Source organism: Furipterus horrens, unplaced genomic scaffold (assembly GCF_987537825.1).
Source record: "Furipterus horrens unplaced genomic scaffold, mFurHor1.1.pri manual_scaffold_10, whole genome shotgun sequence".
NCBI classification, from domain to species: Eukaryota; Metazoa; Chordata; class Mammalia; order Chiroptera; family Furipteridae; genus Furipterus; species Furipterus horrens.
The window spans coordinates 94,379,623-94,406,180 of record NW_028327180.1 but is presented as its reverse complement, the minus strand read 5'-3'; the positions used below and the strand labels follow the sequence as shown (position 1 = coordinate 94,406,180).

Below are 26,558 nucleotides of genomic sequence, written 5' to 3'. Positions count from 1 at the left end.
GCTACACATGGTGTGTCGGTGATTGTACTGCCCACAGCAGTTTCAGTGCATCCTTTTTCATACCTATCTCATCCCCATTAGACTATAAGCCTATTCATTCAACAACTATTTTATTGAGCATCAACTATGTGCCAGAAGAACAAACACTGTAAGATAGACTGGGGACTTGCATCATACTTGATTTTGATTTTTCTTTGAATTGTAAAATGGGAATAATAGTAGTATTCGTTTCTTAGGGCTTCTGTGTCAAAATTATTATACAAGCAAAGTTCTTAGTCTATGGCCGGAAGTGTCAAAAGTCTTCAACACATATTAACTATCATTATTCCTAGCAGAGCGCCTGGCACACACCAGGGATTTAATAAGCATTTGCAGGATGAATGGTCAAAGATTGGTTGCATATAGTGTTTAAAATGGTAGTGACCTTACTTATTAAATACAATTAGTTTTGTCATTGGTACTAACTGGTTCCTTAGTTCCAGCTATTTAATAGGTTTTAGATAGGCTTTCATAGAAAATGAGGTTGACACTGAACTTCTTTTATTTTCAAAGACTTAAAAAGTCCAGATAATTTTTAAGTTGATATCTATGAGATCCATGTTTCAACTACAAAATGAGGAGGGTTAGACTAAATCTTGATATTTCCTTCTGGCATTAACTGTCTGTGGTTCTAAGACATTCTCACAGTGAGATTCGGAAAGGCCTTTTCTTTAAATAAAGCAGGTGGGTAAGTTTGCCTCTGGTTTTTCCTCCACGACTTTCTAAGGTTGTACGCTAAATGGAATTCACAGAATAATGATCATTGCCAACACTGTATGAGGACTTCTACATGCCAGGCAACATGTTAAGCGCCTTTACATGGATGTTCTCATTTAACACTCACAAGAAGCCAAAATGAAGTATCTCTATACAGCTATAAAAACAAAAGCGAACTCAGATTTAGAGAAATGTACTAACTAGCCTGTGGTCATATAACAAAAGCAGTAGAATTAGGACATCTGGCCTCATGGTAAATCCTTAAGGACAAGGTTGTCTACAACAGTGAAACAAAGAGAATTCTGCCTGTCCCCACAAAAACACATTTGTTCTTAAGTATTTTCCCTGATTCGTCCTTAGAGAAGTAGAGTTCTCATTCTCTGTAGATAACTCCACTGTATCTGGAGAGACAGATGATTTTAGATCTCTAAATGAGTCCAGGCATGGCACATTTGTATGTGAGTATTCATGTGGTTGCCACACATGTGGACGCACTGACCTTCCAGTTGCCCATACAAGAATACCTCAAATGAGAAATGACTTTGCAAGGCATAGCTAACCATTCTACTGAGAAAATATCATTTATCCCTTCTATCATTGCTCTTCTCTCCCTAAATTCAATGATGGACAACCCTAAGCTGACAGTCTCAAAAATGTAATATGAAAAATTAAAAAATAATTTACCTGCTAAATAAGTCTCACACATACAGAGCCAGCTTGTTGGCTCTGTCATGAAGCAGGTAAGTTGGGGAAACCCAGGAGAACATGGGCTTCTCAGAGTGTCGGGGACCTAATTCTCTCAAACAGTCAATGAGGCTGAGTGGGGAATGAAGGTGGGTATTCCTGGAAACAAGGAGTCTCCACACATGGCTTCTAAGTGGAAATGATTATTTCTTGAGTCAGCTGCCATTAGAAAAGTAGTTAGGTCCTATTCTTCCATGGCAGTGGCAGAGGCCTTCACAAGAATTCAGCTTTGCATTTCCTCTATTATCTGATATTTACAGAAGAAAAGAAGATGGTTTAATCACTGAGGTGGTTTAAATGTACCCTTATCTTATTCATACTGCTGAAAAATCCCCCAATATTTGTGATTTTAAAACAGCAAAAAGAATGACTGGTTTCCTCTATTCTTCAATACCCTAACAGGCATTAAGTGAATCCAAGGTATCATAGGCACCTAATATATTCTTATGTAGGAGAGCATTTGTCATGCCTCTTAACATATAACCTACTTAAAAGACTCCTCACTTCTGAAATGGTTAATTTCAAAACATCCCTAGGTACTCTCTTCTCTGAGTCCCGTTACCAACACATGATTGTCACTGAAACATGGCTTTACTGACACATTGGTGTTAAAAGGCGGTGACAGAGCCAGCAGGAGTGAACCGAAGCCAGTTATATATACTGTAGAACTACACTGACAATCCAAAGGAACACGCCATCTGCGTTCTGTGTTGCTGCAACCTACTGAACTGTGGGCTTGCAATTTCCGAATTCAGAATGTCATGCCCAGCTCCCCTTCAGGGAGCTCCCACAGCTGCTGCTTTGGCTTCCCTGTCTTTAGAATCCTGGTGCTGAAGTTAATACAGGAGGACATCTTTGTGTAGTGATGGAGACGTGGCAGTAGGGCCTGCTAGAGCACTGCATATTTTTATGTTATTTGTTTATTCAAGCTGTATGGCCTTCCCTCCCCGCCCTTTCCCTTTGCAACTTACCAACCGGAGCCCTTAGACACTCACACCCACACAATGATCTCAGCAGGCAAGGAGAAAAAGCAAAAGCAAATGCACTTCAGAAAGAGAACAGGAAACTGACACCGGAATGGCCATTATGGGGCATTTCACTTTTACCTGTGGTTTCGGCTTCTGCTCCAAGTGCATGGAATGAATGCAGCCTGATTTCCTTAATTCAGTGATATTGGCAGTAATCACAATGACAGGCAGCACCTAAGAGATTAACCTTGACAGCGGAGTCACAGAATTGGAAATATGAAAATTTTTCATGGACGGTAACACCCAAAAGGAAGAACAGAGAGAGATGCTCAAGGCTCCAGTTCCTGGTGGAAGAGTAGATGGAGAGCAAGTGGAAGTCACCGTGATTAGCTGTAGGGTTGGTGGGTGGGCTTTTGGGTGGGCTTTTGACTGGACCCTTCTGGTATTCTGCTCAATTCTGGGGTAAAAGAAGAGCCCAGATATAGAACCACCAGAGAGACCCAGTGATGACCTGACTCAGTATGAAGAAAAGAAAATTTTAAAAAATAAATAAAAACCAAATACAAACATAAAGTCAGTTGGTTTCCAAGACAAGATACCCAGGGCCATTCTCCGACTAAAAGGAATCATAAGCCTACTGCAAGGGTCCTTCCCAGCTGCGTAACTGGCTGCAGAGAATGGGATTTTCTGACTTTGACGACATGGCCATTCTAAGTCAGAGAAATCTACTGGGTTGGAGGAATTACAGATGAGAGGACAGTCAGGGTTTCATGACATTGTAAGTCATCAGTGCGATGAAAAAACTAGACTAAAAAGGGACCGATGGGTGACGAGAAGACTGAGGCCTGAGGAGACACTGGTGATGGGGGGGGGGGCAGAGGAAGGCTGTCGCATCACCAGACTGCACCCATCCTTCTAATGTTTTCGAACATGATCACCAGAAAATATCACCAGACATGACAGGATGCTTTACCTCTGATCTATACAGTATGAGCACCTGAACTTGAACTGCAATTATCAATTGAAATTCATTTGTTCCAGGCTTCACTTTATTGCAGTATCTCAAGAAATTCTTTTTCTTAAAGAGATTTTATTTATTTATTTTTAGAGAGAGGGGAAGGGAGGGAGAAAGAGAGGGAGAGAAACATCAATGTGTGGTTGCCACTCTTGTGCCCCCAACTGGGGACCTGACCTGCAACCCAGGCATGTGCCCTGACTGGGAATCGAACCAGCGACCCTTTGGTTCGCAGGCCAGTGCTCAATCCACTGAGCCACACCAGCCTCAAGAAACTCCTAAAAGACATTTAAGAGATAGGAAAATATTTATTGAGACTAAATGGGATACCCCCTATAGAGTATGCTAAAACTACCTTAAACACTACACTCATATAAACATACGTGTGGGGGTATAAATGTGGATATATGAGTTATAGCTACGTATGTTCATAGATATACACACGTATATGTGACTATGCATGTATATCCAGACCTAACTGAAAATAACACACAGTGAGCTTCAGGAGACTGCCTCCAACCCCTCCATAGTAAGAAATGAAACACCCAGACCGATGTGGCTACAGGAAAGGTTTTATCCCAAACCCAATCTTAATCTTCCATTTCAATGGTTGTCTTCGTTTTGCTGCCTGATTTCTTGGTTCCAATACGACATCTCCTCATATATAGCTCTATACCCAAACGGTCATTTATTTGCATAAGGTTTGACCTACCAACCAGAGTTTGGGCACTTTTTCCAACTGTGATTTTCTCCAGTTCGTGCATTCATTCCTTCACCCAGCTGATATTTACGAAGCACCCATTATGTGCCAGGCATTGTTCTATCAGGCCCCAAGGATACAGTAGTGATCAAAGAGGCCAAAAACAAACAAACAAAAAACACACAAACGAAACAAAAACTGTATCGTTACGGAGCATATGCTCTTATGGTATGAAGCCACGTTAAAAAGCGAGTGTCCGATTCTGCAGCATGAAACCAGATAAAAGGGAACAGGGGGTAAGTGGCGAGGGGTGTGTGTAGTTTTTAGATTTTGTAGCGTGGACAGGAATGTGCTGGGCGTGGTCTGTGCGCTCTCGCCACGCACTTTGTCAGCGCTCCCCGTCCTGCTTCTCCCTCCTTTCTGCTTGGAAACGGGAGGGGCTTTTACAGCTTCTGAAATACTAATAGGAAAAGCCAACTTTTAGGTTTAGTACCACGTGAAAAAATTATCCTCACTACGCCTGTTATTGACTTCACAACACTCCTCTCAGCCCTTCCTCTCTTCCTCCAGGATGCCTCTTGGCAAAGAAGCCTATTCATTCCACGGGTACCTTTGTCTGCGCTAAGCTTAATTGAAGTTCTATGAACATCTCAAAAGTCTGCTAGAAGAAAATTATGAAATCCTATTTGGCTCCTGTATATATTGCTACTTGTCAAAGAATAAGACACAGAAAGCCAAATTAACAGAGAAAAGTGGTCATTTTACCTAATTACCTGTGAAATTTTGGGGGTAGATTAGTTTTAAAAAATAAGGTAACCACATGGTATCATCTTACCTATTAATTTTGCAAAAATTATAAAATAATAATGTGAGCTAATGCTGCCCAGCTTGCAGTAGAATTAAAAACGAAGTCAAATTACTGGTGGTAGTATAAATGATAAAAGTCACGTGATGAAGAAGTCCATTGTTTTCCACCCTCTAATCCTTTTTCTAGCGACTTACTATAAATGTATATATCATTATATAATTGTTTATTGAATTTCATTTATTACAGTAAAAAACTGAAGGGACCTAATTACTGAATATCCAGGGAGTGGCTAAGTAAAATGTAGTGCATCAGTCCAGTATGTGGCATTCAGTGATCTAAAAGGAAATCATTGATGATATTTAAGTCTGTAGTACAACTGGACAAAAAGCATACAAAAGCATAACCAGTCTATGTAAAAATGTATGTAAAATGAAAACAGAAAAAGTAAAACTGTTGTTTTGTTAGAAATGGGAACATATAAATGTATATATTATTAGTGTATATTAATATTATACATATGATAAGCATACACCTTCTTTATTAAAATACTAATACTGCCTCAATGTTATTTCTACAATTAAAAATATAATTTTAATGTTTGAGGCAAGCAAATTATTGACCAAGTCTGTGAAACTGTATTAGATGGTGATGTCCCCATTTTTGTTAAGTGTGTACTGTCATCTTTAAGATGATATCTGTCTCATCTTATGCAAAGATTCCAGGGCTCCTCACTTTATTAAATCACATATTAAACATATTTTCTCATTTCTCCAAATCCAAGATTTTAATTCTCCTTAATGCCCTATTTTAATTGGAATGTTGCTAAATCCGTTGACAGTCTTACCAACCATTTTAACAGCCTTTTAATTTGCCGTCTAGAAAATTATAACTCTTCATTAACTTTGGGAGACACAGCATTGCAGTTGTGATATATCATTCCTCATTTTATTAACAATCTACTTAATGAAATCCAGGCTTGGAGCAGATGATGGTGATAATGTAAGCACTTGCCCTGGATTTTTTTTTTTTTAAGCAAAATCAAGAATTTACAGATAAGCATAATAGGAGAACAAACATTCAATTTCTCAGCAGTGCAAGAAGTAAAAATCTAAAGAGATGTTTGAGTCTGTAGAGGCACAATTAATATCCATAGGAATTTTTCCAAAAAGGCCAACCTCTTCACAACACCATTTGCCACCATAAGGCGATGCGGTGAGGCTTCCAGCTGCTTTGTGTTTATAAACATGACCCACTTGAGCAAGGAGAGGGGGATGTAATCGGGTACAGAACCCGGTGAGAGCGGAAGGATGCTCAGGGCAGGAACTTGGGGGAGTAGAAGAGACACTCCTTTTGAGGGGCATCTGGAGCTTCCTTACTTCAAGGGGCATTCACCTGCATCTGCACATTTAAATTAGCGGCAGTTCTTGCCGCTCACCAGGCTCCACCTACCATGGTATCAGTAATGGGAAATTAGGTATATTCCAAGATCTAGCAAGTCAGCTGAAGAGGTGGGTTGAGTCTACATGGAAGCAGAGACAGTGGGGTCTTAGCGATCACTCCTGCGTTCCTTGGCCTCATCTTAGGAAAGGGAACTTGGGCGTGAAGAAGAAGTGACTTGCCGAGGTAATGAAGTACATCGGGGTCAGATCCAGGAAAGGGCCGAGGCTTTATAAGGACAGTGCCCCTCTCTTGCCAGAGTCCCACCTGGTGGCACGTGCTGGCTGGTCACCTGCTGAAGCCCCTGATAACCTCATGTTTGATGCCACACGGCCTCACCAGCATCCTACAGAACTCAAGAGAGGGTCACGAGAGAGAGCTTCAGAGGGAAAAGCATCTTTTCACAAGGGTGTTTTTTTTTTTTCTTCTTCTTCTTTTGTTCAGGTTTATGTAGCAAATGTTATAACACACTGAGATTAATTTTCACATAAGACCTATTTTTCCCATGGGAGTCAGACATTGCTCCATTTTTTGTTCCTTTCTCATATCATGATGCTGCGCTCCCTGGGGATGATTTGTTGTGTAGGTGGAAAGCTTCCCACAGACAGATACAAAACAAGACAGAAAAATCCAGCAAGCCCTGCCTTTGTCTCTTGACTCCATCTTTTCTGTGTGTTTCAGACCACGATACAGGAGTTCTTTTGAGATAAACTCTAAGCAATACTTTACAGTGAGGGCAAATGGAGATTAATAGTAGACCAGATTCCTATAGGGCTTACAGGATTTATTATTCATTTTTCTGATGGTCATCTGATTAAAACACATCACAACCAAACCATCTCTATGCACAAATTCCTTAAATAACATAACATATATTTAATACATATGATTTTCATGTATGACTATAAATATATTTTTCATGTTTAATATATGTAATATGTTCTATGTGGTTTATCTAACATACATATTTAAAATGTGTATATTTATACACACACACACACACATATATATAAATATAACTATATATATCTATGGTCATGTGAAAAATTAAAACTATATTCATGCTCCAATCCAAAATTTCATAGCATTTAACCATTAAAATGTCATTGCCAAAAACCCGAGGTTTGAGGGGTTGTCACCTGTGTGTACATCACCGCCACCCTCTTAACTGGGCTCTAGAGAAATATGGCACAGAATCCCTGCATTCACAGAACTTAAAATTGAGTCAACAACCTAGCATCACAATAAAATGACAAAATGGTAAGTGATACAAATAAAATATAATGATAGAATATGATGCTGGGATATACTTTGTGAGTAGAGTTTTAATTTTGTTCTTGATGGTATTTTCAGTTTAGATGAGTGTCCTAAACATTTAGATCTACATTAAAGCCTGGTTAGCCTCCTTGTTCCTTTTGCCCCCTCTGCATTAGGATAATTTAAAATACTAAAACATGTATTCTGAAGGAAGTAGCGACATGCACAGAGATTTATGTAGAATTATGTTCACTGGATTATTAGAACAAAAAATGTACAAAACTAACACTTGATTGGCAAAACAGACTAAATGGAAGGGATATTGTGGGTAGATCCATATGATAATACCACAAAGCTGTCTAAGAAATCTTATTTCAGAAGAATATTTTAAGAAGAAGAAAATATTCATGACCAAAAAGTATTAAAAAAACAGAATAATTCCAATTTTAAAAATGCGTTACACATATACACAAACAGCTAAAAGGCTGTAAAATAAATACACCAAAATGATAATAACCACCGCTGTTGGGAGGTAAAATAATAGGTTGCTATAATTTTCTTCTTTATGTATTTGTTATTTTCAAATAGATTACAGTGGATATATATTGTTTTATAGCCAGAAAAAACGTTAATGCAAGTAATTTTAAAAATCTCTAAAGACTGATCTCTTCAATTATCTGAAACCCCACACAGTAGCCTGCCTTTTAGTCTCCTGGACAATGAAGCTTGGTACGTGGTGGTCAGGTCAAATGTCCAGGATCCCCCAAACTCTGGGCCAGGCCAAGCACTAATGAACACACCATTCCCCCCAAATAAATAGCAAAACAAAGAGAGACTCTGAGTACTGAGCACTGTAAGTTAAATATTTATTGTAATTATTAATAACACAATTGATTCGATTACAAGGACTCTTCATAATATAAGAATAAGTAGGCTTTAAATTAAGTCCCCAGTTGTCTAAGGTTCATTCAGGTCCCAGCTTAACAATTATTTACACTTAGAATAAACTAATTTACTGTTATTATTATTTGTATTAACGTCATCAATTTCTCTGATTCGCTGTCCCACGTTCAAGGGGAGTCAGCAACACTAATTTTACAGCCTAGAATTTGTATGTAACAACCAAGCCTGATGTACATCTCTCATGTAAAATTAATTTTCTTATTTTAGTTGTTTTGGGTTCAGTCCTGATCAAATGAAATTTAAAATGCTATTTATTTTTTTCCCCTAAAACACAACACTTCCTACTTAGGAATCACTGCCGCTGCTTAAAATGAGAGGCTAATGAGTATGTTTTATTAAGTTTCCTCTGAAATACATGCATATATGCAAGAGTGGAGATGCTTCTTTTTCTTTTTCTTTTTTTTTTAAACAAGTGCCAGGTGATAGCAACCATAACCACCACCTCTGCATCCTCTAAGGAGGGCTTTCTACAGATATTTTTAAAGGCTCCTGTCAGCCCAGAATAAAGCAGTGTAGCGGGGGGCGGGGGGGGCAGAGGAGCAGGAGCAGGGCTGTGAGAAGCCATAATCTGAATATGCTAAGGAAATGTAAGCAAAAAATTGCAAATAAAACCGCTTATATTCATGCAACTTGTTTGGCGACAGCCATCTAGCATAAGGAAAGCTGCTATAACTCATAACAGCATCTTGTAATAAAACAGCTCTATGCATCCCTCTCAAACTGTTCGGCGCTCAGATCCCATCAGATGGCTGAGTAAGCATTACACTTCGGGACAGTAAATCTGTTTCCAATATGGTGTACATTCACAGATCTGCGCTTTCGCGTGCATCCTAAGACACTTCCAGCTAAGTACTTCTAAAGAACGGGTGATCATATATTTAAATATCGAGATGCTATTTTCTCTGTCTACTTTAGTAACCTCGTTCACACTACAGCAAACCTAAATGCATCTTAGGAAACCTTCAGTGAACGCAGCCCAGACTCCCAACACAGAACGTTGACCTACAATGGCCTCTGGGAGGTCTCTCCTTCTGCTCCCACAATACACTGGGCTTCTGTCTGCCATGGTAGTTTCTAGACAGCGTCAGCCCTACGCAGCCCTTTCATCTTGTCTGCACTAGTACGTTTCCTGAGAACAAGTGCTCTACCTTTTTTCATGTCTGTATCCGCAGCTCTACAACGAAACCAGGGACAAAGCCAGCCGTGGGTAAGGGCTTGTTGATCTCCTGTGGTTTAAAGTCACTTGTCTGGATTTGGGGTTCTGAATCCTCTCCACAGCCCTCAGGTCTGAATGGCGGTGAGGATAAAGCAAACAGCGAATGAGGCTTTCAAGCTGTTTACAGACACTGGCTTTTCTGAGGGGTCCATCCTGGTTTGAGCTTTGGAAGAGATTGCATCTATCCTGGTACCGACCCACCGGGATCAGAGAACAGAGCTCTTGGTTCTTCCCGTGATTCTCTGTGGCACTGCATCCATAGCCAGCTCACCTGCCTCGGCCCAGGCACACGAGGTACGAGACTTATTAGGGGAGACGGGAACATTCTCTTAGAAAAGTGATTTTTTACATTTGAAATCACCCCCCAGACAGGTACAATTTTAAGGCCCTACCAAACTCGATCACTTAGAACCCTAGGAAATTCTAAAGATAGATTTATTCAGTGGTGAGGCTGGTTTTAAATGAGCCTGAGCCCTGATCAAGCAGGAACACCCCACCTGCCCACCCCCACCCTCCTCTCCACAGTGGTCTCCCTCGGTGTGTCTTTCAGATGGTACCTCTGAGTGTGCGCATCCGTTTTCCTGCCTAGAGAAGTGGAAAGTGAACACTCTTGCCTCGACTTCAAGGCTACCCCATGGCAGAGAGTGAATACTATAGGCAGAGCCTGCTGGCACACTTACCCAAGAACCTCGGTGAGATTTGTACCCTAAGAAATGGTACTTCACCGCCAAGTGACAGGTGAAGCTCAGGGGTGGGAGATCATTGGTTCTCCTCGTGGGTGGACTCAGAGCGGCTCTGGTGGGCAGGGAGGCTAGGGAAAAAGAAGCCACCTGAGAACTCCGGTGGCTTCAAGGGCTCCTGGGCTCAGTCTTCTTGGCTGGGACAGACCGACCCACAGGAGGTCTGTGTCCACATGTGAACACGTTTGAGCACATGGGGATTTCCAAATGGAGTTGTGACGTTTACAGTCATTTGTCATGGGCATTTCATTAAACGCTGCTTACAAAGTATTTCATCATCAATAAACGTCAGTCCCCAAATAACACTGAGGAGTAGGCACTGGCCACGTGTTGTCCAGAGGGACACAGTTAGCCCCAGAGAGACGTGTCTAAGGCTCACCCAACATCACATGACTCACTGTGGTCTGGCTATGCCTTACAGCCACGTCTCCCTACTACAAATTCTGCGTCCTCTTACTGATTTCAAGGAGTCTGGAATATCTGAGTTGCAAGAAAACCCCCACAGGGGAACGAGCGAGGAGGGAGGCTCTGGGAGTCTGGGATTCTCAGCAGGTTGGAACTCTCACTTGCTCTGATCCACCCTCTCTTTTCACAAAGGCAACGGCGGGAGGGAGACAGAAGATGAAGAAGCTGAGGTAAGGATGGGTGAAGACGCAGCAAGAAGCAGGCAGAGGATGGCCCAGCCCATCACTTAACAAGGGTGAGGAGGTTGGAAGGGTCTCCTTTGGCTCCGACAGGGAAGGGAGCTCACCAAAGAATGTAACAACAGCAAGGAGAGCTCAGGGCCACAGTTCTCGGATTAAAATCGTACTTGCATGGATACTGAAGGGTAAAAGGAATCATTTCCAGCTCATGCTTCCTACTTTGCTTTGCTCTTTTTAAAAATATAGGCAGAGTCTTTACTTAATGTGAAACTCAACTCTGAATTTAGGGGGAGGAGCAATGAACTGGAGCACCAGGTGCTGTAGCTGGATGAATACTGAACTGGGCAGTGGGAACCACGGTTCTAGCTCTAATGTCAGGAGCGGTGTGACCTTGACCACCACAGCAGCTCTCGGAGTTGAAGTCTAAGTTCCCTTACCTGTCAAATGAACGGTTTGAAACAGATGGGCCCCTGAAGAATGTCTGGTTCTGACATTCTATGGCCCTGGTGTCTATGGTTTCCAGAGAAGGAGCATCTGTCACATCGATGACACAGTATTTGTGTCCCTCCCTTTATTTCTTCCCTGCTAAGGTGTTTGAATCCCGACAGTCTAATAGAATAAATCACAGCCATCAGAGAGGCGAGTCACACTGGCCACACACATTAGAGAGAAACAGTCAAAAAGCACTCATCCGTGCCCTCCCCTTTGCCCACAGCCTCTGCTGGCTGACAACACTAAGCCTGAACTATGCTTTCCATCCGGCTGCACAGATCCGAGCACCAAAATAACCCCCTGCATTGTCTCAATAGCTATAACGATACCCGGCTTCCCAGCACCCGGCCTGTCCAGACCATCCATCCCAACACGGGAACTTGACTGCTTCCCCCCAGCGAACGTTGAGGGAAGTACGGTTGTTACGCAGTCGATCGACAAACATTTCCTCACACTAACAATGGCCCCCAAAGTCAGATTACGTATTTTTGATTCTCTTTCCATTCTTACACATGAGTCGCCTGCCCTTGGTAGGGTAACTAAATCCTCGAAACCTTGGTTGACTTTAAAGCGCAGCGATGATTGTCATGTATTAACCTCAGAGGCATAATGAGGCACATGGTCATTGTTCCGCAAATGTAGGCTATTAACATTAGTGCTCCAACTCTTTTGTCTCTCTGTTAGACAAGACAAGGAGAGTACGAAGGGGCCGCAGAACTGGGGAGACCGATAATGGGGACAGAAAGCTACAAAAAGACAGAGTTCTCCCTGCTGACACTCTGACTACCTTGGGATTTGTTTCCCTCTGAGAAGCCAGGAGCTTCTTTATAATCCCAATGATCTCCAGCTCTCCAGCTGAAAATCCTCTGGTGAACTTCCACTATTCCCTTGGCTCTGATGATCTATGGTCTTGGGACCTCAGTTTTTCCATTTTTAAAATGGGGTGAATTTTAAAAATGCATACATTTAAAGTGCATTGCAGGATACCTGATACTTCATAAGCACTCATTAAAAATTATTAGTTATAATTGAAAAACAAAACTGTCAAAGAGGACACCTTCTGTTCATTTCATCACTGACCCAGTCCCTGTACAAATGTGCTGAGTTCTTCTCATTCTGTTCAAGACTGAAAGCAAGTAGCTTACAGTATTGAACTGGGACATAACTGAACAGTACATACTAACAGTTCTGGGAGGTAAACTGAGGTTGAAGAAAAGTAAATCATTCACTCAGATATTAATCCCATCTTTTATAGCTTTATGATAAAGCCATGTGAGTTTCCTGAAAAGGATTAATAAAAATACCTTGTAAAGGTGATCAGAGATCTGAGGCTGAAATTACAGCATGTGTTATTATTCCTGATTTTGTTAGCTGTCCAGTAAACAAGCAAGATGTTATAATTAGAGGATCTAGAAAAGAAATAAAATGTATGTAGGCTTTTGCTTAGGGTTTGGCTAGAAATTCATCGTGACATGCATGTCCTAGAAAGCTCTCATGGTACCAGGCATGGTCAAGCCACAGGTCTGGTTTTGTTTGGCAACAAAGATCATGGATCATGCATGAGAGTAAGGGGATTCTGGTAAAGCCAGCCCTGGGAAAAACACTGTGATCCTTCCCAATCCAGTGTGGCCAGACCGACATAATATGGTGTGAAAAGCTGCCCTTCAGGAAGGCAGGCTGGTGGGAGGGATCTGGGACTGGATGTGCCCCCTTCAGATTCTCATGTGTGATGGGAATCCCCAAGTTCAGCAAACATTTATTAAATGTCCCTGCACAGGGCAGGGACTAAAGGGGATGGAACGATGAATGGAGGCATTGTCTTCGTCCTCAAGAAACTCACAGGGAATACTTGCAGCTAGCTAGTCTGTCCTTTCCAAGACCTGGCAGGATAGCTTCTAAGGTCACTAGGCACATAGGGAAGGACAGGGCAAAAACAGGAGGGGGGCAATGCCAATTAGGATGAGCCACGAGGTGAACACCGCTGTGGGTAGCGGCTAGTCAGGGTGGTGCTAGACCCTTCCAAGGAGCCTTAGGCGGTGCTTCTCAGGACAAGGGGAAGGGCATTTATGATCAGCTTCCTACCCTTTGGCTTCTGAACCCCTTGGTCAAAAGAGCCCCTTGGCTGCTGACCCTGGGCTTGCTCATGCCTGACCGAGGTCCTCCTCAAGCACCTCATCAGCAGCAAATTCTGGGGCATGAAACGAGGCCAGGATCCCGTGCACAGCCTTCTTGCTCTGCTCTGTTGTGGTCATTTCAGCTACGTTTAAAATCTGAGCATTTGTGAAAAAGAAGTCAGGTTCTTAAAATTTTCTCGAGAAGCTGGGAGAGTTAGCGACACTAGATCTGAATTCCCCAAGGACACCAAATCACCAGAGGTCAGAGACACTGCCTGGACGTACATGATCCAAATCAAAACAGTTGCCACCATGACACACACTGGAAACCCAGCCTGCTTCATTCCTTTCTTTTCCCTTCCCTCCGCTGCGTGTGCTGGACTTGGCACGCTGACTTAGACCATTTCTATGCTGAATAAATATTCACACTGAAAAGCAGGTAGGGGCCTACTCCACTATTCTCACTGGGTTCACTTTTCAACATAAACAAACGTGATGGTGTTTCTCCCGACGCTAGGCTTCGCGTTGAAGATGTTGGATCAACTGATGTAATTAATTGACAACGTGCGACATCAAGTCAGGTGCTCACATGAAATCCTCACTCCTGATGTCTAACAAAATGTAAGACGAGACGCAGCAGGGCTCCAAGAATCAGTGCTCTTTTTTCTTCTGACTCAGAACAACAAAGGGTGGGCGCTGGCCACCGAGGACCCGCGGCGCCATATACACAGGCAAACGGCTGCTTGTTATTGGTTTGGAAACACTGTAATGAGCTCTTGGCTACATGGCATTTATTAAACAAAACCCTCTAAGAATTAGGAAGCTCTATTAAAACTAGAATTATGGGCTTCCGAGTGAATCACAAGCGAGATTCGAAGTCACTAAGCTAAACACAAGACTATAAGCTTGAAATACTACCAGTTACCAAAGAGACGGTTATATTCTGTAGAGTGTATACTATTACACCCAGTCCTGTGAGGTGTTTTATTTCTATGAAAGCACAGTTATAAAAATCCTGTATCTGTTGTGGTCATTTCAGCTACGTTTAAAATCTCACTCCCCAGAAATTCTTATTTAATCAGTCTCAGGTGAGGCCTGGGCATGGGGACTTTTCAACACTCCACAGAAGAGGCTAATGTGTGATCACTGGTCTGGAGACAGATGTGGGGTGTGGCCACGCTCGCTGTCCCCGCATTGCTCAGCGAGGACAGGTCAGCACCTGGCTGAGCCCCCCTGCTGTGCAGTCCCTGTTTTGTGAAACAGGAAGTGTTAAGTGGGTCCTCTCCAGGCAGGGCTTTTGCAACATACGTACACGGGGCTCAGAGCACATGCATTCAATGAATTGTCACTGTGAACTAAGGAGCATTTGAACCCAAGGCTGCCAGGCAGACAGGGGTCTTTACAAAGTTGATGGGGGCCCCCTGAATTTGCAGGCATTTTCAGGGGAACTTGTTTGGGCTATGGATATGAATCCTGCAGTTAACTGATTTTTTTTTTTTGAGGACATTAAAGTAATATTCCTCCCTTCTATCACTGTTCCAGCTGCAGCAAACAGTTCCACAGAAACAAATTTAATCTCCTGAAATTACTCTCTGAATAATTTCAACATTTTGGTTCCAACTGCTACAAATAAATTCAGGATTTCCATTCCCCACACATGAGGTGAAGCGTCACTCTCCGAGGACGGCCTGAGAAGCCTGTATTATGTGGCCAAGGTGGCAGTGGGCACGAGGGAATTTCAAAGGTAGTGCTTTGAACTATTTTTAAAATAACGTGTGTCCCACTGGGAGAGCAACTGCCCAATGCCTGCTCTTCATAAATCAAGGTGAACACAGAGAAGCTTCACGTTTTGTGGCGCTGGCCGAAGAAAAAGCCCTGGCAAAGGAAGAGGAATGACAGGCTCAGCGGAGAAGACAAGGAAGCCCCTCTGACATTTCTGTTTTGTTTCTGCACTCCCGGAAAGATCTTTCTATCTCGGAGAAAATGCATTACACGTAATGTTCAAGGTAACTTCGGGAAAATATCCCAAATATTACGAAAGGCTGTTGGACGTTATTAAATAAGTCTATGTTGCGCTTATTTTTAATACCTTTGCGCACACTCAGTATTTGTTCCGATAGCTCCCAGCGGAGATTTATTACCAGAGCAGATCTGACTTGAGGTTGAGTGGGAAGGAAGGCAGTCAGTGCAGGAGGAATACTGAGTAACTCGGTGGTGCAATGGAGTTGGGCTGCAGCAGAGAGAGGGCTCCTGGGATATGCATGCCAATTAAGGGGCGCAAGGAATCCACGTGAATTCATTTAGGGTGCACACCAGCCCGCTCTTCTGCATGTGTCCCTAGGGAGGCTTCTGGAATTGCCAGAGCTGAAAATTAAATTATAAACTGAAAACGTGGCACGGAAAATGTAACGTCTCCTTTGATAAGATCAGCGTGATGACCCTTCAGTAAGTGGGGCAACAACCCTCCCAGACTCACACCCAAAGCCACGGGGTGACAGAAATTGGCAAATTTTTTCATTGCTAACAGTACAGTTTTTTAAAGTTTCCAGTCCAAATTGGAGCCCATGATCTATCGCATTGCACCCATATGACAAGACATAGTGGGTCCCTACAGAGGCACCATTACAATATGTAGCACCAGCCTGGCATCGCCAATCCTCAGAAAAAACAAATGTTAGTGCAAGCCAATATGTGAGTGTCAGAGTCTATTGCAAAAACCAAACAACAAACAAAAAACCCAAAAGACAAAAAAACCTCTTACAAGTTGGCATTTCACAATGTGGGATTTGATACTGTCAGGCTGGGCACATCACCCACACATTCTAGGTGCTGTGCTGTGCTGTTCAAATGATTCTCATTAGAACTGGATACAAACCAGTAATAAGAAAACACTTGTAGCAGCAGCCGGGAGTCAGAGCACAAAACTGCTGAGCACTTTGTTCATCTCCCTGTTCGCAGGAGCCATGTCATCGTGTACTATGTATGCCGAGTCACTCCCAAAGAAGGTATTCATGACAATAACAACGCATTAAGGGCCAGCGGAATTCAGGGGACAGAGATTTCACCCAAGACGTGGCCTACGGGTTAAGCCTTGTGGGAGAAATGGATTTGGAATAGGTAGATAGGTATTTTACAAGGAAGGATTGCACACAGGAAGGTCTGCGCTATTTCTGCAGTTGCAATAGCCTGCAGGGGCCTGACATATACAATAAACGACTGAACAGGAGGACTGGTATCAGACCAAAGCCAGACATGGCGTCTGAGGCAAACTGAAATGTGAACAGACTGGCTACGGGCACACTATTCACATTTTCTATAGCAATCTGTAAGCCAAACAAAACATACTTCGGAGCCAAGCATCATCTGTGTGCATTAACTCTGTGACCACTGATTTAGGAATAAAACGGAAGCCAATTGAGTAGTGAATTTGAAAATAAAACTAGCATTTTATTTATTTATGCTTTGAATGCCAAGTCAAGTCTGGGCTGATTGAGTAGATCATGGATAGAAAGTAAGGGTTCCTTCTATCCACTCATGGAAATACCTTCTTCCTTTTCCTGGTTATTGATTACCTGCATTCTCACGTGAGCGCCTTATTTCTTTTCCTTATCCATTTTTCCTGGATGATCACACTAATTCCTATGAACTTATTAGCTGTCAATTCCTATATCTCTATTCAGCTCAGGCCTCTCTTCAGAGTTTCAGAATTGAACACCCAGGTGTCTATTAGAGATCGAGACTTGCGTGGCATAAAGGCACCTCAAATTCAGGAGGTCTATAGTCACACATACTATCTTGCCTCGCAAAGCAGCTCAACCTTCATTTCCAAGCCTTATGATTATCGCTAACATTTAATAAGTTTTCCTAACCACACATTTCGGCAGTACCCTGGACACCTCTTCTCTCCCTCACTTTCCTTGTTCCATCAGTTGCCAAAAAGTACGAATTCCACCTTCTAAACAACCTCAGCTTTAGAAGTCATCACATCAATTGGCAGGAATACAGTACCTACTCACTTGTGTTCTCTCTCTCTCTCTCTCTCTCTCTCTCTCACACACACACACACACTTTCAAACCTGCTATGAGTCCCTAATTTATTTATCCATGGATAGAAAATGAACTAGGTATTATGGTCACATAGAGAAATGGTGGATGAGACACAGTTTTTTCCTATATTTTCCTTGCCCTGGCAAGGCCAGAACCTAGTGAGATTAAGGAAAAAAAAACAAAAAACACAAATTCTTGTCACAACACATTTTTATACTCAGGTTTACGTCACCCTTCCAGGAGGACGTGACCTGATAACCTATGCAATCCCACTCACAGGGTTATTTACAAGCACTGACCTCCCCTGGCTCTCTAAGAAAATTCAGCATTAGAAAGGCAATGATCTTCTTGCAGGAAAGGAAAGACGTCAATGCAGACAAATCCCTGAACAATCTGTCTACCTTCCCTTTTCCAGGGTCCTAAAAAGTCAACAATCTTTGGTGTCTGACCTGTCTCCAACCACCTCCATGATCCCAGCTCAGGTTAGCATGCACCCTTGCCTGGATGAAGTTCAACCTTCTAACTTATCTCAGTGACCATCTTATCTGCCTGGAACACAGTCCAGAGACCAAAGGCAACCGTATCTCCCAGAAATTCTTTCATGACCCAGGTCCTCCCCCTACCACTCTAGCTCATCTGTCCCCACTCCACCTTCGACTACTCTGAACTTCTTGGAGATCCTTGAAACAACTGAGCTGTGTAACCTCTGGACCTTTGCATACAGGTGTGGGCAAAAGTAGGCAAACAGTTGTTCAAACGGAAAATAATACAATAATTAATAAATAATAATACAAGAATAAGCTGTTTCTTTTGTATTCACAGATGCAAAGCTACTTTGCTCACCCTGCATACTATATCTTTGGCTTGAACACTCTTCCTTGCCTGTTTGATCTCCCAACTCCTCCTCATTCTGCACATGTATGAAAAGATGTCACAATTCTGACTTCTTTAATGTGCAATTCTAAGTTAGATGTCTCTCAATAACTACCCAATATTTTCCCTTTCTTGGTATTTCTCACACTATACCTAGTCACATGTCACATGTCTACTATATCTGTCTTGTCTAGGATTGCCAAGCTTTGTGAGGCCAGAGACCACCTTTGCCTTATTTTCTGCTATGTCCCATAACACAGTTTTCCCACGAATACTCCCCAAATATTTTTAAATTAATTTGAGTAAAGATGCAAGAACAAGGCAATTCTTTAAAAACCCAAGACTTCATTATATGCAAAATATGCTGAGGAAGACTAAGGAAAGGAGGCAAATTAAATGCTGAAAAATGTTGGCAGCTTCTCATGGAATATGAAAATTGGAAATAAGATAAATTAAGAAAGAATAATGGTTGTGCTTTGGTGAATAGCAATATCAAGAATCAAGAAAAAAGAGAGTCTGGCAAACTGTCCTTAAAAAGCAAGAGTGGGCATACCAATCCTAGAAGCTGGGAAATAATACATGGAAATATATTTTGAGGAAAAGAAAATTACGTTGGCTACTTGGTTATCTAAGAAGAAATATTCCCAGGGCAGTTAGGAAAGTAGAAATGGAGCTTGGAAGGACCACACTTGTCTTAGACTTCAGCATCACTTGAGATTGGAGCATCTGTTATCAAATCAGTCAGTATTCCTTCCCTACTTCTGATAAAAGAACCTTTCTTTCCTGCATGGAATTCATTCTACTGGATGTAGCAGGTGCTCACCAAAAGCTATCTCCAGGCACAGGATAAGCCTAACTAAGTCTAAGACATGGCTAACTTAAGTCAGAGTGCCAGAGACATTGTCATACATCCATGCCAGGCCTATTTGAATATTCCTTGGGAAGGTTCTGCTCAAGATTGGGACAACAAAGAAAGACACAAAACTCTTCGCAATGATGTGACTAAGGGAAGAAAATATGAGAGTGATGCTATCAAAAGACATCTTCAGACAGATCTTTTTAAAGAGTAAAGCCAATAAAGAGAATGAGAAATAAGAGACGTTGAGTGTGAGGCCAGATGTACTGCTAGGTTTCCCAGTGGCATGACAAAGCCTCCTATTTTCACATTAGCTAAGCTCACTTGGGATATTAGTATCTTCCTCTCACTTGTCACTGAAACAATCTTGAGAAGTAGAAAGAGTGAGTGCTGAAGTTATGGGGACAAGATGGTTTCAAAGACAATGCCATGGAGAAGAAAGAGTAGAGGCTCATGGGTAAAATTGGAGAATTACTACCAGAGAAGAGCAGGAAAAAGGAAGACGATTCAAAGAAAGTTAGACCCAAAGCCGCATGCAGAATTCCCAGCACGTGAAGGACAATGACTGGGCAAAGAGCAAGACTGTTACCCAATGGCCACAGTTACTGAAAACCACAGATATAATCCTAGAAGGGCGCTGAATATCAACAAGGAAAATCCAGGTAAAACTGACTAAGTAACACTTATTATGTATAAAGTGATAAGAATGGATTAATTTTCATTCAGAGATTATATGGCTAGACTTCTCTTATTTAAACCCACTCCTAAAAACTTACATTCAATTATATGCTATTAAGGGCACATCTCTTAAAAAACTGCATCCAGTGGCACTATCTTAGAGCATTTTTCCAATCTTTTTAACTTGTAAAATTGTCTGACTAGCAGCTCCGTTACAGCGGGTCGGCGCCTGCTGACAGCCGTGAGACGGCACCTTTCATTCCTTTCTAAAAATAGGGAAATGCTGTGTGAGTTCTGTTCGTCTTGGGAGCAAAAGGTACGGTGTGTGGGGAGCTGACACGCTCCATCAACAGCTGGAGGAGAAATTCAGGGCTTGAAGATGTCAGAATTTTGCAAGTCATAGGAAACAAATCCAAAGGAGAAAACAACTCCGTGCATACAATACTAGGAGGGAAGGAGAACTGACGAGCCCCGGTTTTGCTGGCCATGGGATTAAAATGGCAATAATTATACCCATCAGCCTTTACTTAGTACTTGTTAAAAGAAAGACGATGTCCAGAGAGTGACAAAGACGCAATATTTAGAAATCATTCCAAGAACTATGGCGGCGGTAACTTTTACAGATGAAGAACATGCTCTAGAATTTGATCAAGGTCCCGGCACAATTTAACTCCGGGGCTGCTTCTTAACTGCTCCCCAAGATGCCATTCATATGAAGCAACACAGATTTAAGTTAGCCAGCAAGAAGACCACAAACCGTACTACACTGAAAGATTGCAGTCTTTTTTTTTTTTTTTTTATCCAAAGATTTTTTTTTAAAGCAACAACACACCCAAAGGCTAAGAAATGCCATGTATTCTCAGTTGAGTTATGAACAGACGTCCTGCCTAGAGGCAGGAGAATAAGTTGAAAGCAATCTTCTCAAGGTACTTTTCAGCCTTCCAAGTATTGACCAAACAAACTCTTGAACTTTATTAAAATCTAAAAGTTGTTCTTTGTAGCTAAATTAAAGGACTGGCATTTTTCAACATAAAACCTTTCTAACTGTTGCTTTGGGTGCCGTAAAAACAAAACAAAACAAAAAACAAAAAAAAGAAACAAAAAAACAAAAAACAAAGCCAAAACCAAAAAAAAAAAAAAAAAACCCTAAACTATTTTACAACAACAGTGTAGACAGAAATGCTCACAAGTTTTCAGAGCATGTCAACAATTATTATGTACATTAATTAAATCAAAACAAGTAACACTGTAGCTTACTAGTCGTTCATGAGTTTTCAGCTCATTTTCACAGGTTAAATTTAATGCTTTGGCAAATTACACAGAGCAAAAAATACTGCTCAAATTATTTTACAGATCTCACGAATGAGAAATAGTTTATGAAATACCAAAATCAAACCTGGCCTAATATGTACATGTGTGCATGTGTTTATGTATTTTTAAAGCACATGAGAGGGCTGGTGGAAGTTATTTCTCTGCAAGAACCGATTGAGAGAACTGATGGAGGTATCCGTTCAAAAATCCAATCTTCCCCCAGTTCTTTCTTTAACCTTGACCCAAACAGCCAGCCTGAGGGCTGGAGAAAGAATTCAATCTTGGCCCCCTCTCAAGAGACTTGCACTGCTAACTGGGAAGAAGGGCTTTTTGAGGAATGAGAAGCCTGGCTGAACTCTCTGGCCCAGTGGGCCCCGGCTGGCACAGAAACCAGTCAGTTCTGCTTACCTGAGCAATATCATTTAGATAGCGACACCTTTCTTGGTGAGCGTTCCAGGGTGAGAGGTTGTGCAGAAAGGCAATGACTGTCGGGGAGGGCAGAGAATCTGTGCTGATAGCCTGGCACACAACTGGACAGTGGGAATTTGCTCCTACTGTGGTGGTTAGTGTGGAGGGATTGTGGCTAGAAGCAATTCCAGGAAGTCTGGGTAGTTATGGGAATGGAGGAAACGGGGTGAGAACAGGAATGTGATCAGTGGGACTGGTGGTAGTTCTCATTATCTGTTCAGTCAGTATTACTGACTATCATTCCTATGTTATTAAGAAAGGTTTAAAGGGGTTGACCCCTAATTAGTTTATAAATTGAACTGCATAGACCCTCCCTAGCCTTTGAGCTTTAATGACTTGTTTTCGTTTCTTTATTTATGGACTGGCCATGACGTGTACAAAGTACATACCAGTATCAGCTATCTTTCTTTTGCTCCTATTACTGCTGTTCAACAGACCTGAACACTGTGTAGTAATCTTGGTGATGCACATAATGCACCCAAATATACACAGAGTTCAAGTCTAACTTTAGGCCCCCAAATCACAGCAGCACATTTGTATATTCCACTGCTCTACACCCTAACTTCCGAGTCCAAAAGAACAAGCTTACATAACTTGCCTGGGAACTTGGCCGACCTACATTACTTAAAGTGGCATCTATTTCACAGGTTGGATTGGGTCTGGGTCTGATCATAACTCAGACCGCTGGTCCCTTTTGTCAGGTGCATTAACACTCCGACCACTGGCATGCCATTTATTGCAGGATTAGTCATTAACTAATTACTAATTACTCCAATGGCCACAGACGTAAGGTCAGCCATTTTCTCCCTTCACACCAGGAGGACGCGGCATAATAGAGGTTAGACAGGCAATTTGCATCGTCTCTGCTTAAGAGGCCTACAAAAGAAGAAGGCAGTGGAGGATTCTGTGTGGAAAGCAAGCAAAGGAGGCCTAATTTGACAGGAGCTTCTAGAAGCTTCTCATCTCTCCTGCTGGGCCCTGGCAGCCTCTCACATTTGATAACTTGCAGCTGGCCAGCTGGGGAAGCTGGACAAGGTCTGACCCTGGCCCCACATCACTTCACTGGTCGGCAATTCTTTTCCACTCTGAGCATCTGGAGAGCCATCCAACTGTGTTTGCCAAACTTGCTGGTATGTGGGAAGTGTATTTGTTTTATAATCAGTGTCTTGGGTTTTAAATAAGAATGCCACAGGAGATGATCACACTATGACCCTCGCTAATGTACCCCTAGGCTAATAAGTACTGAGATGATCTTGCTCTTTGATTTCATGAATAAGGAAATAAAATGGGAAATGCATGACATTTAAAAAATTATTGTTATTACTGAGTGTAAAATTTATTTTAACCCTCTCTGTAGTGGCTAAGCTTCATGTTGAATGTGCTCCTTGCCAGATTGTATCTCCTGTTCCCCCTCTCCTTAAATATGTGATTATTTACTTCCTGCAGAGTTCAATTTTAGAACCCATCAAAGTAGATCCACTCAGACTCTGACTACATTTTCATGCATAAATTCATAGATGTCTTCAGAAGGAGTTGTACTTGCATATGCAAATACTTTCCAATGCCTTTTCATTTTTACTTCTGGCCTGCACAGTTTTTAATTCATGCAAACACATTACACAAACAAATATGGGCCCAATAACAACACACGGCATGTGTGAATTGTTAATTGCAAAGCTAAGAGTTTGATACGGCCAAGCAACTTCCATTAGTATCAGTGGAGAGGAACAAGATGAAACAGGAGGAATACAAGTATATTTGAAAATAAAATCCCAAGCACTTGGTTTCATTTTATGTACATATTAATAAGGAAAAAGGTGACAGGCCAATTCACAACTTGACAATAATCTGCGGTCTACAGTTCAGTGCACAATGATCCCGAAGCCAGCATGCACCTTTAATGAGACTTAGGAAGAAGAGTGTGCATTTCAGCACAGACCTTGAGAAACAAAATGTATGCAGCAACACCATCAATGAAACCAAAAATACAGCAGAGAGCGAAAGGCTTTCAACCACGGTGAATGTGTGTCACCCTTCAAAGTATCTGAGTCTTGTACTAGTGATGCTCTTGGAAATAAAGAGAAACATGTCCTAATTTTTCATAGTGGGAACTTCAGCACTCCCTTAATTAATTAAGCTGTAATTCGCTGTGTGTTTATTTCCAATTCCCACTGCATGCACTTTGGCATTGGGTGAGAACTTGAAAGAAAACACATGTCGAAGTCACGCATGGAATCAAAGACATTTTCAAGCAACCCTCCCCGTGTTTGAAATGTGTTTCATTTACGTGAAAATAACTCTGAATATAAGAGTGTAAATTAAATAAAAGCTATATCTTGCAAGGGTCTACAATTGCAATGGAAACACAATTTTAATAGTTTCTTGGCTGAATTTTTGGAATAGTTTGTTAACTATAAAAGATGGGGCTAGGCTAAACTGGGAGCATATGAAAATACATTTTTTAGAAAAACTGTTGGACTATAGATTTTATATGTAATATATGTAGAGGTGGTGTTTTCTAAGAAATAAAGAAAAATAAAATAATTTAAGTAGGCTAAGAAATCAGGACTGGAATTCCAAGCTGCTATAGACTGAATGTTGGTGACCCTCCAGATTCTTAGATTAAAACCGAATCCCTTTAGTATTTAGAGACAGGGTCTTTGGGAGGTGATGAGGCCATGAAGGTGGAGCCCTCACAAATGGGTTTAGTGACCTAATAAAAAAGGCCCCAGAGAGCTCCCTCACCTGTTTCAGCTATGTGAGGACCCAGGAAAAGACAGCTGTCCATGAGCCAGAAAGAGGACCTTCGTCAGATGCCAGGTCTGCCCACGCCTTCATCTTGGACTTCCCAACCTCCAGGAATGTGCAAAATAGATTTCTGTTGTTTATAAGCCACCAGTATATGGTATTTTGTTATAACAGTCCAAACAGACGAGGACAAAAGCTAAAGTATCTCATGAGGAATCATATTAGTTGCAATACTTGCTGGAACAAGAAACAGAGCATCAGTAATGTAATAACCGGGCAGGCAGAACCCTGACCCTTGGCACTGCCACAGCGACCCTTCCCAGTGCATCGACTGTATTTTCGTGCATTTACCTGTAACTTTGCTGAGCCACTCATGTAAATCAAACACACAGCAAGGCAGGAATACAAAATGCAAGATGTCGAGCTAGGGAATCAACCTAGCTGTACCGCCTTTGCCTCCATGTGCATACATTGACAGCCACCCTCGACAGGTGATAACAAATTCCTTGTGGATATTGAACATGAAGAGAATGTCAACTGTTGGTACGTGGGAGAAAAACAGTTTCTTCCCCAAAGAAATCAAAATACTATGATTCAAGAGCTGTCTACCTTCTATGGAGCCAAGGGTCTGCTGTGATGCTACATCTGTCCAAACCGACCACGGCGTGTCTCCAAAAGCAACCACCAAATTGTCAAAGATTGTGGTGTACAAGACCAAAGAAGCAGTTCTGTGACCCACGGGTGTTGGGTGTGGGTGTATAAAGGGACTGTTCTCTTCAACTAAACTGTGACGGGACCCTGGACGGCGCCATGCTTTGCTCCCCCCGTTTCCGCCAACCTTGGTCATCAACCACATGGAACAACGAAAGTCGAGAATGTCAAGATGGCAAGTCAGCGGGGCCGCTCCACCTACCTTGTCTCGGAAACTCATCGGACTCCCGGTGAACGAGGTCTGTGACCCGGTTTCCGTAGTGCATCCTGCTGTCGTGGTCATAGGCCTTCAGGGTCTCGCTGGAGCTGTAGGACTTCTGCGTGGGCACACGGCAGTCTTCGCTGTCCAGGGAGGAGCTGGTGTAGCGGCATTCTTTGCCACACCGCCCCCGGGTCAGAGACCGGTGTCGCCGGTCCTTTACATCCATGATTGTCGACCGGGCAGAACGCGGATGATTTCAGAGAAGACAGGCCTCAGGGTCGGCGTGCGTCACGTTGCCACCTAAACACGTCAGAGGGAAACAACCAACACTTTAAGAAAATGCTGCCTTCAGGTCTGACTCACTCTCTGACTCAGATAACAGCATAAAAAGGCAAATTTGGTCAGTGCCACATAATCTGTTTTGCAAATGCTCAATGTATACTTAAACAATCAGCCTAAGTAGAAGGACTCGATGCAGTAAATTAATTTTCTTGCTGTTTAATTTAATAGATTTAGGGGAAAAAGTAATAGCAAAATAAGCCATCTTTTGATTTTCTATATGTGCACAGAGTACATGATAAGTCTGTCACGTGAATGCAAGACCTTACTATGAAGCAGTTGAAAGCAAAACTGATTTTATCCTCCTTAAATTGTATTCTCTTTTTGCTACAGAAGAGTTGGGGAAAACAAATACAAAGAATAAATAAAAGTAAAAGTATATGAGGCAGAAATATATGCTGTGGATGTTTTGTAATGATACCAAGTCAGTTTGACTAACATAAAATTGCCTAGCTGGGTCTGGCGAATGAT

The 26,558-nt window shown here is 42.1% G+C and overlaps 1 protein-coding gene across 1 annotated transcript in view; it reads right to left on the bottom strand.

Moving 5' to 3' along the window:
* The window catches only part of LOC150000978 (teneurin-2-like), a 68,404-nt gene extending 42,378 nt beyond the window's left edge, over window positions 1–26,026 (bottom strand). The window contains exon 1 of the mRNA XM_090288550.1: window positions 25,749–26,026. Coding sequence (XP_090144676.1) covers window positions 25,749–25,974 — 226 coding nt within the window. The 5' untranslated portion in view covers window positions 25,975–26,026. The remainder of the gene's footprint in view (window positions 1–25,748) is intronic.
* Window positions 26,027–26,558: the final 532 nt, after the last annotated feature.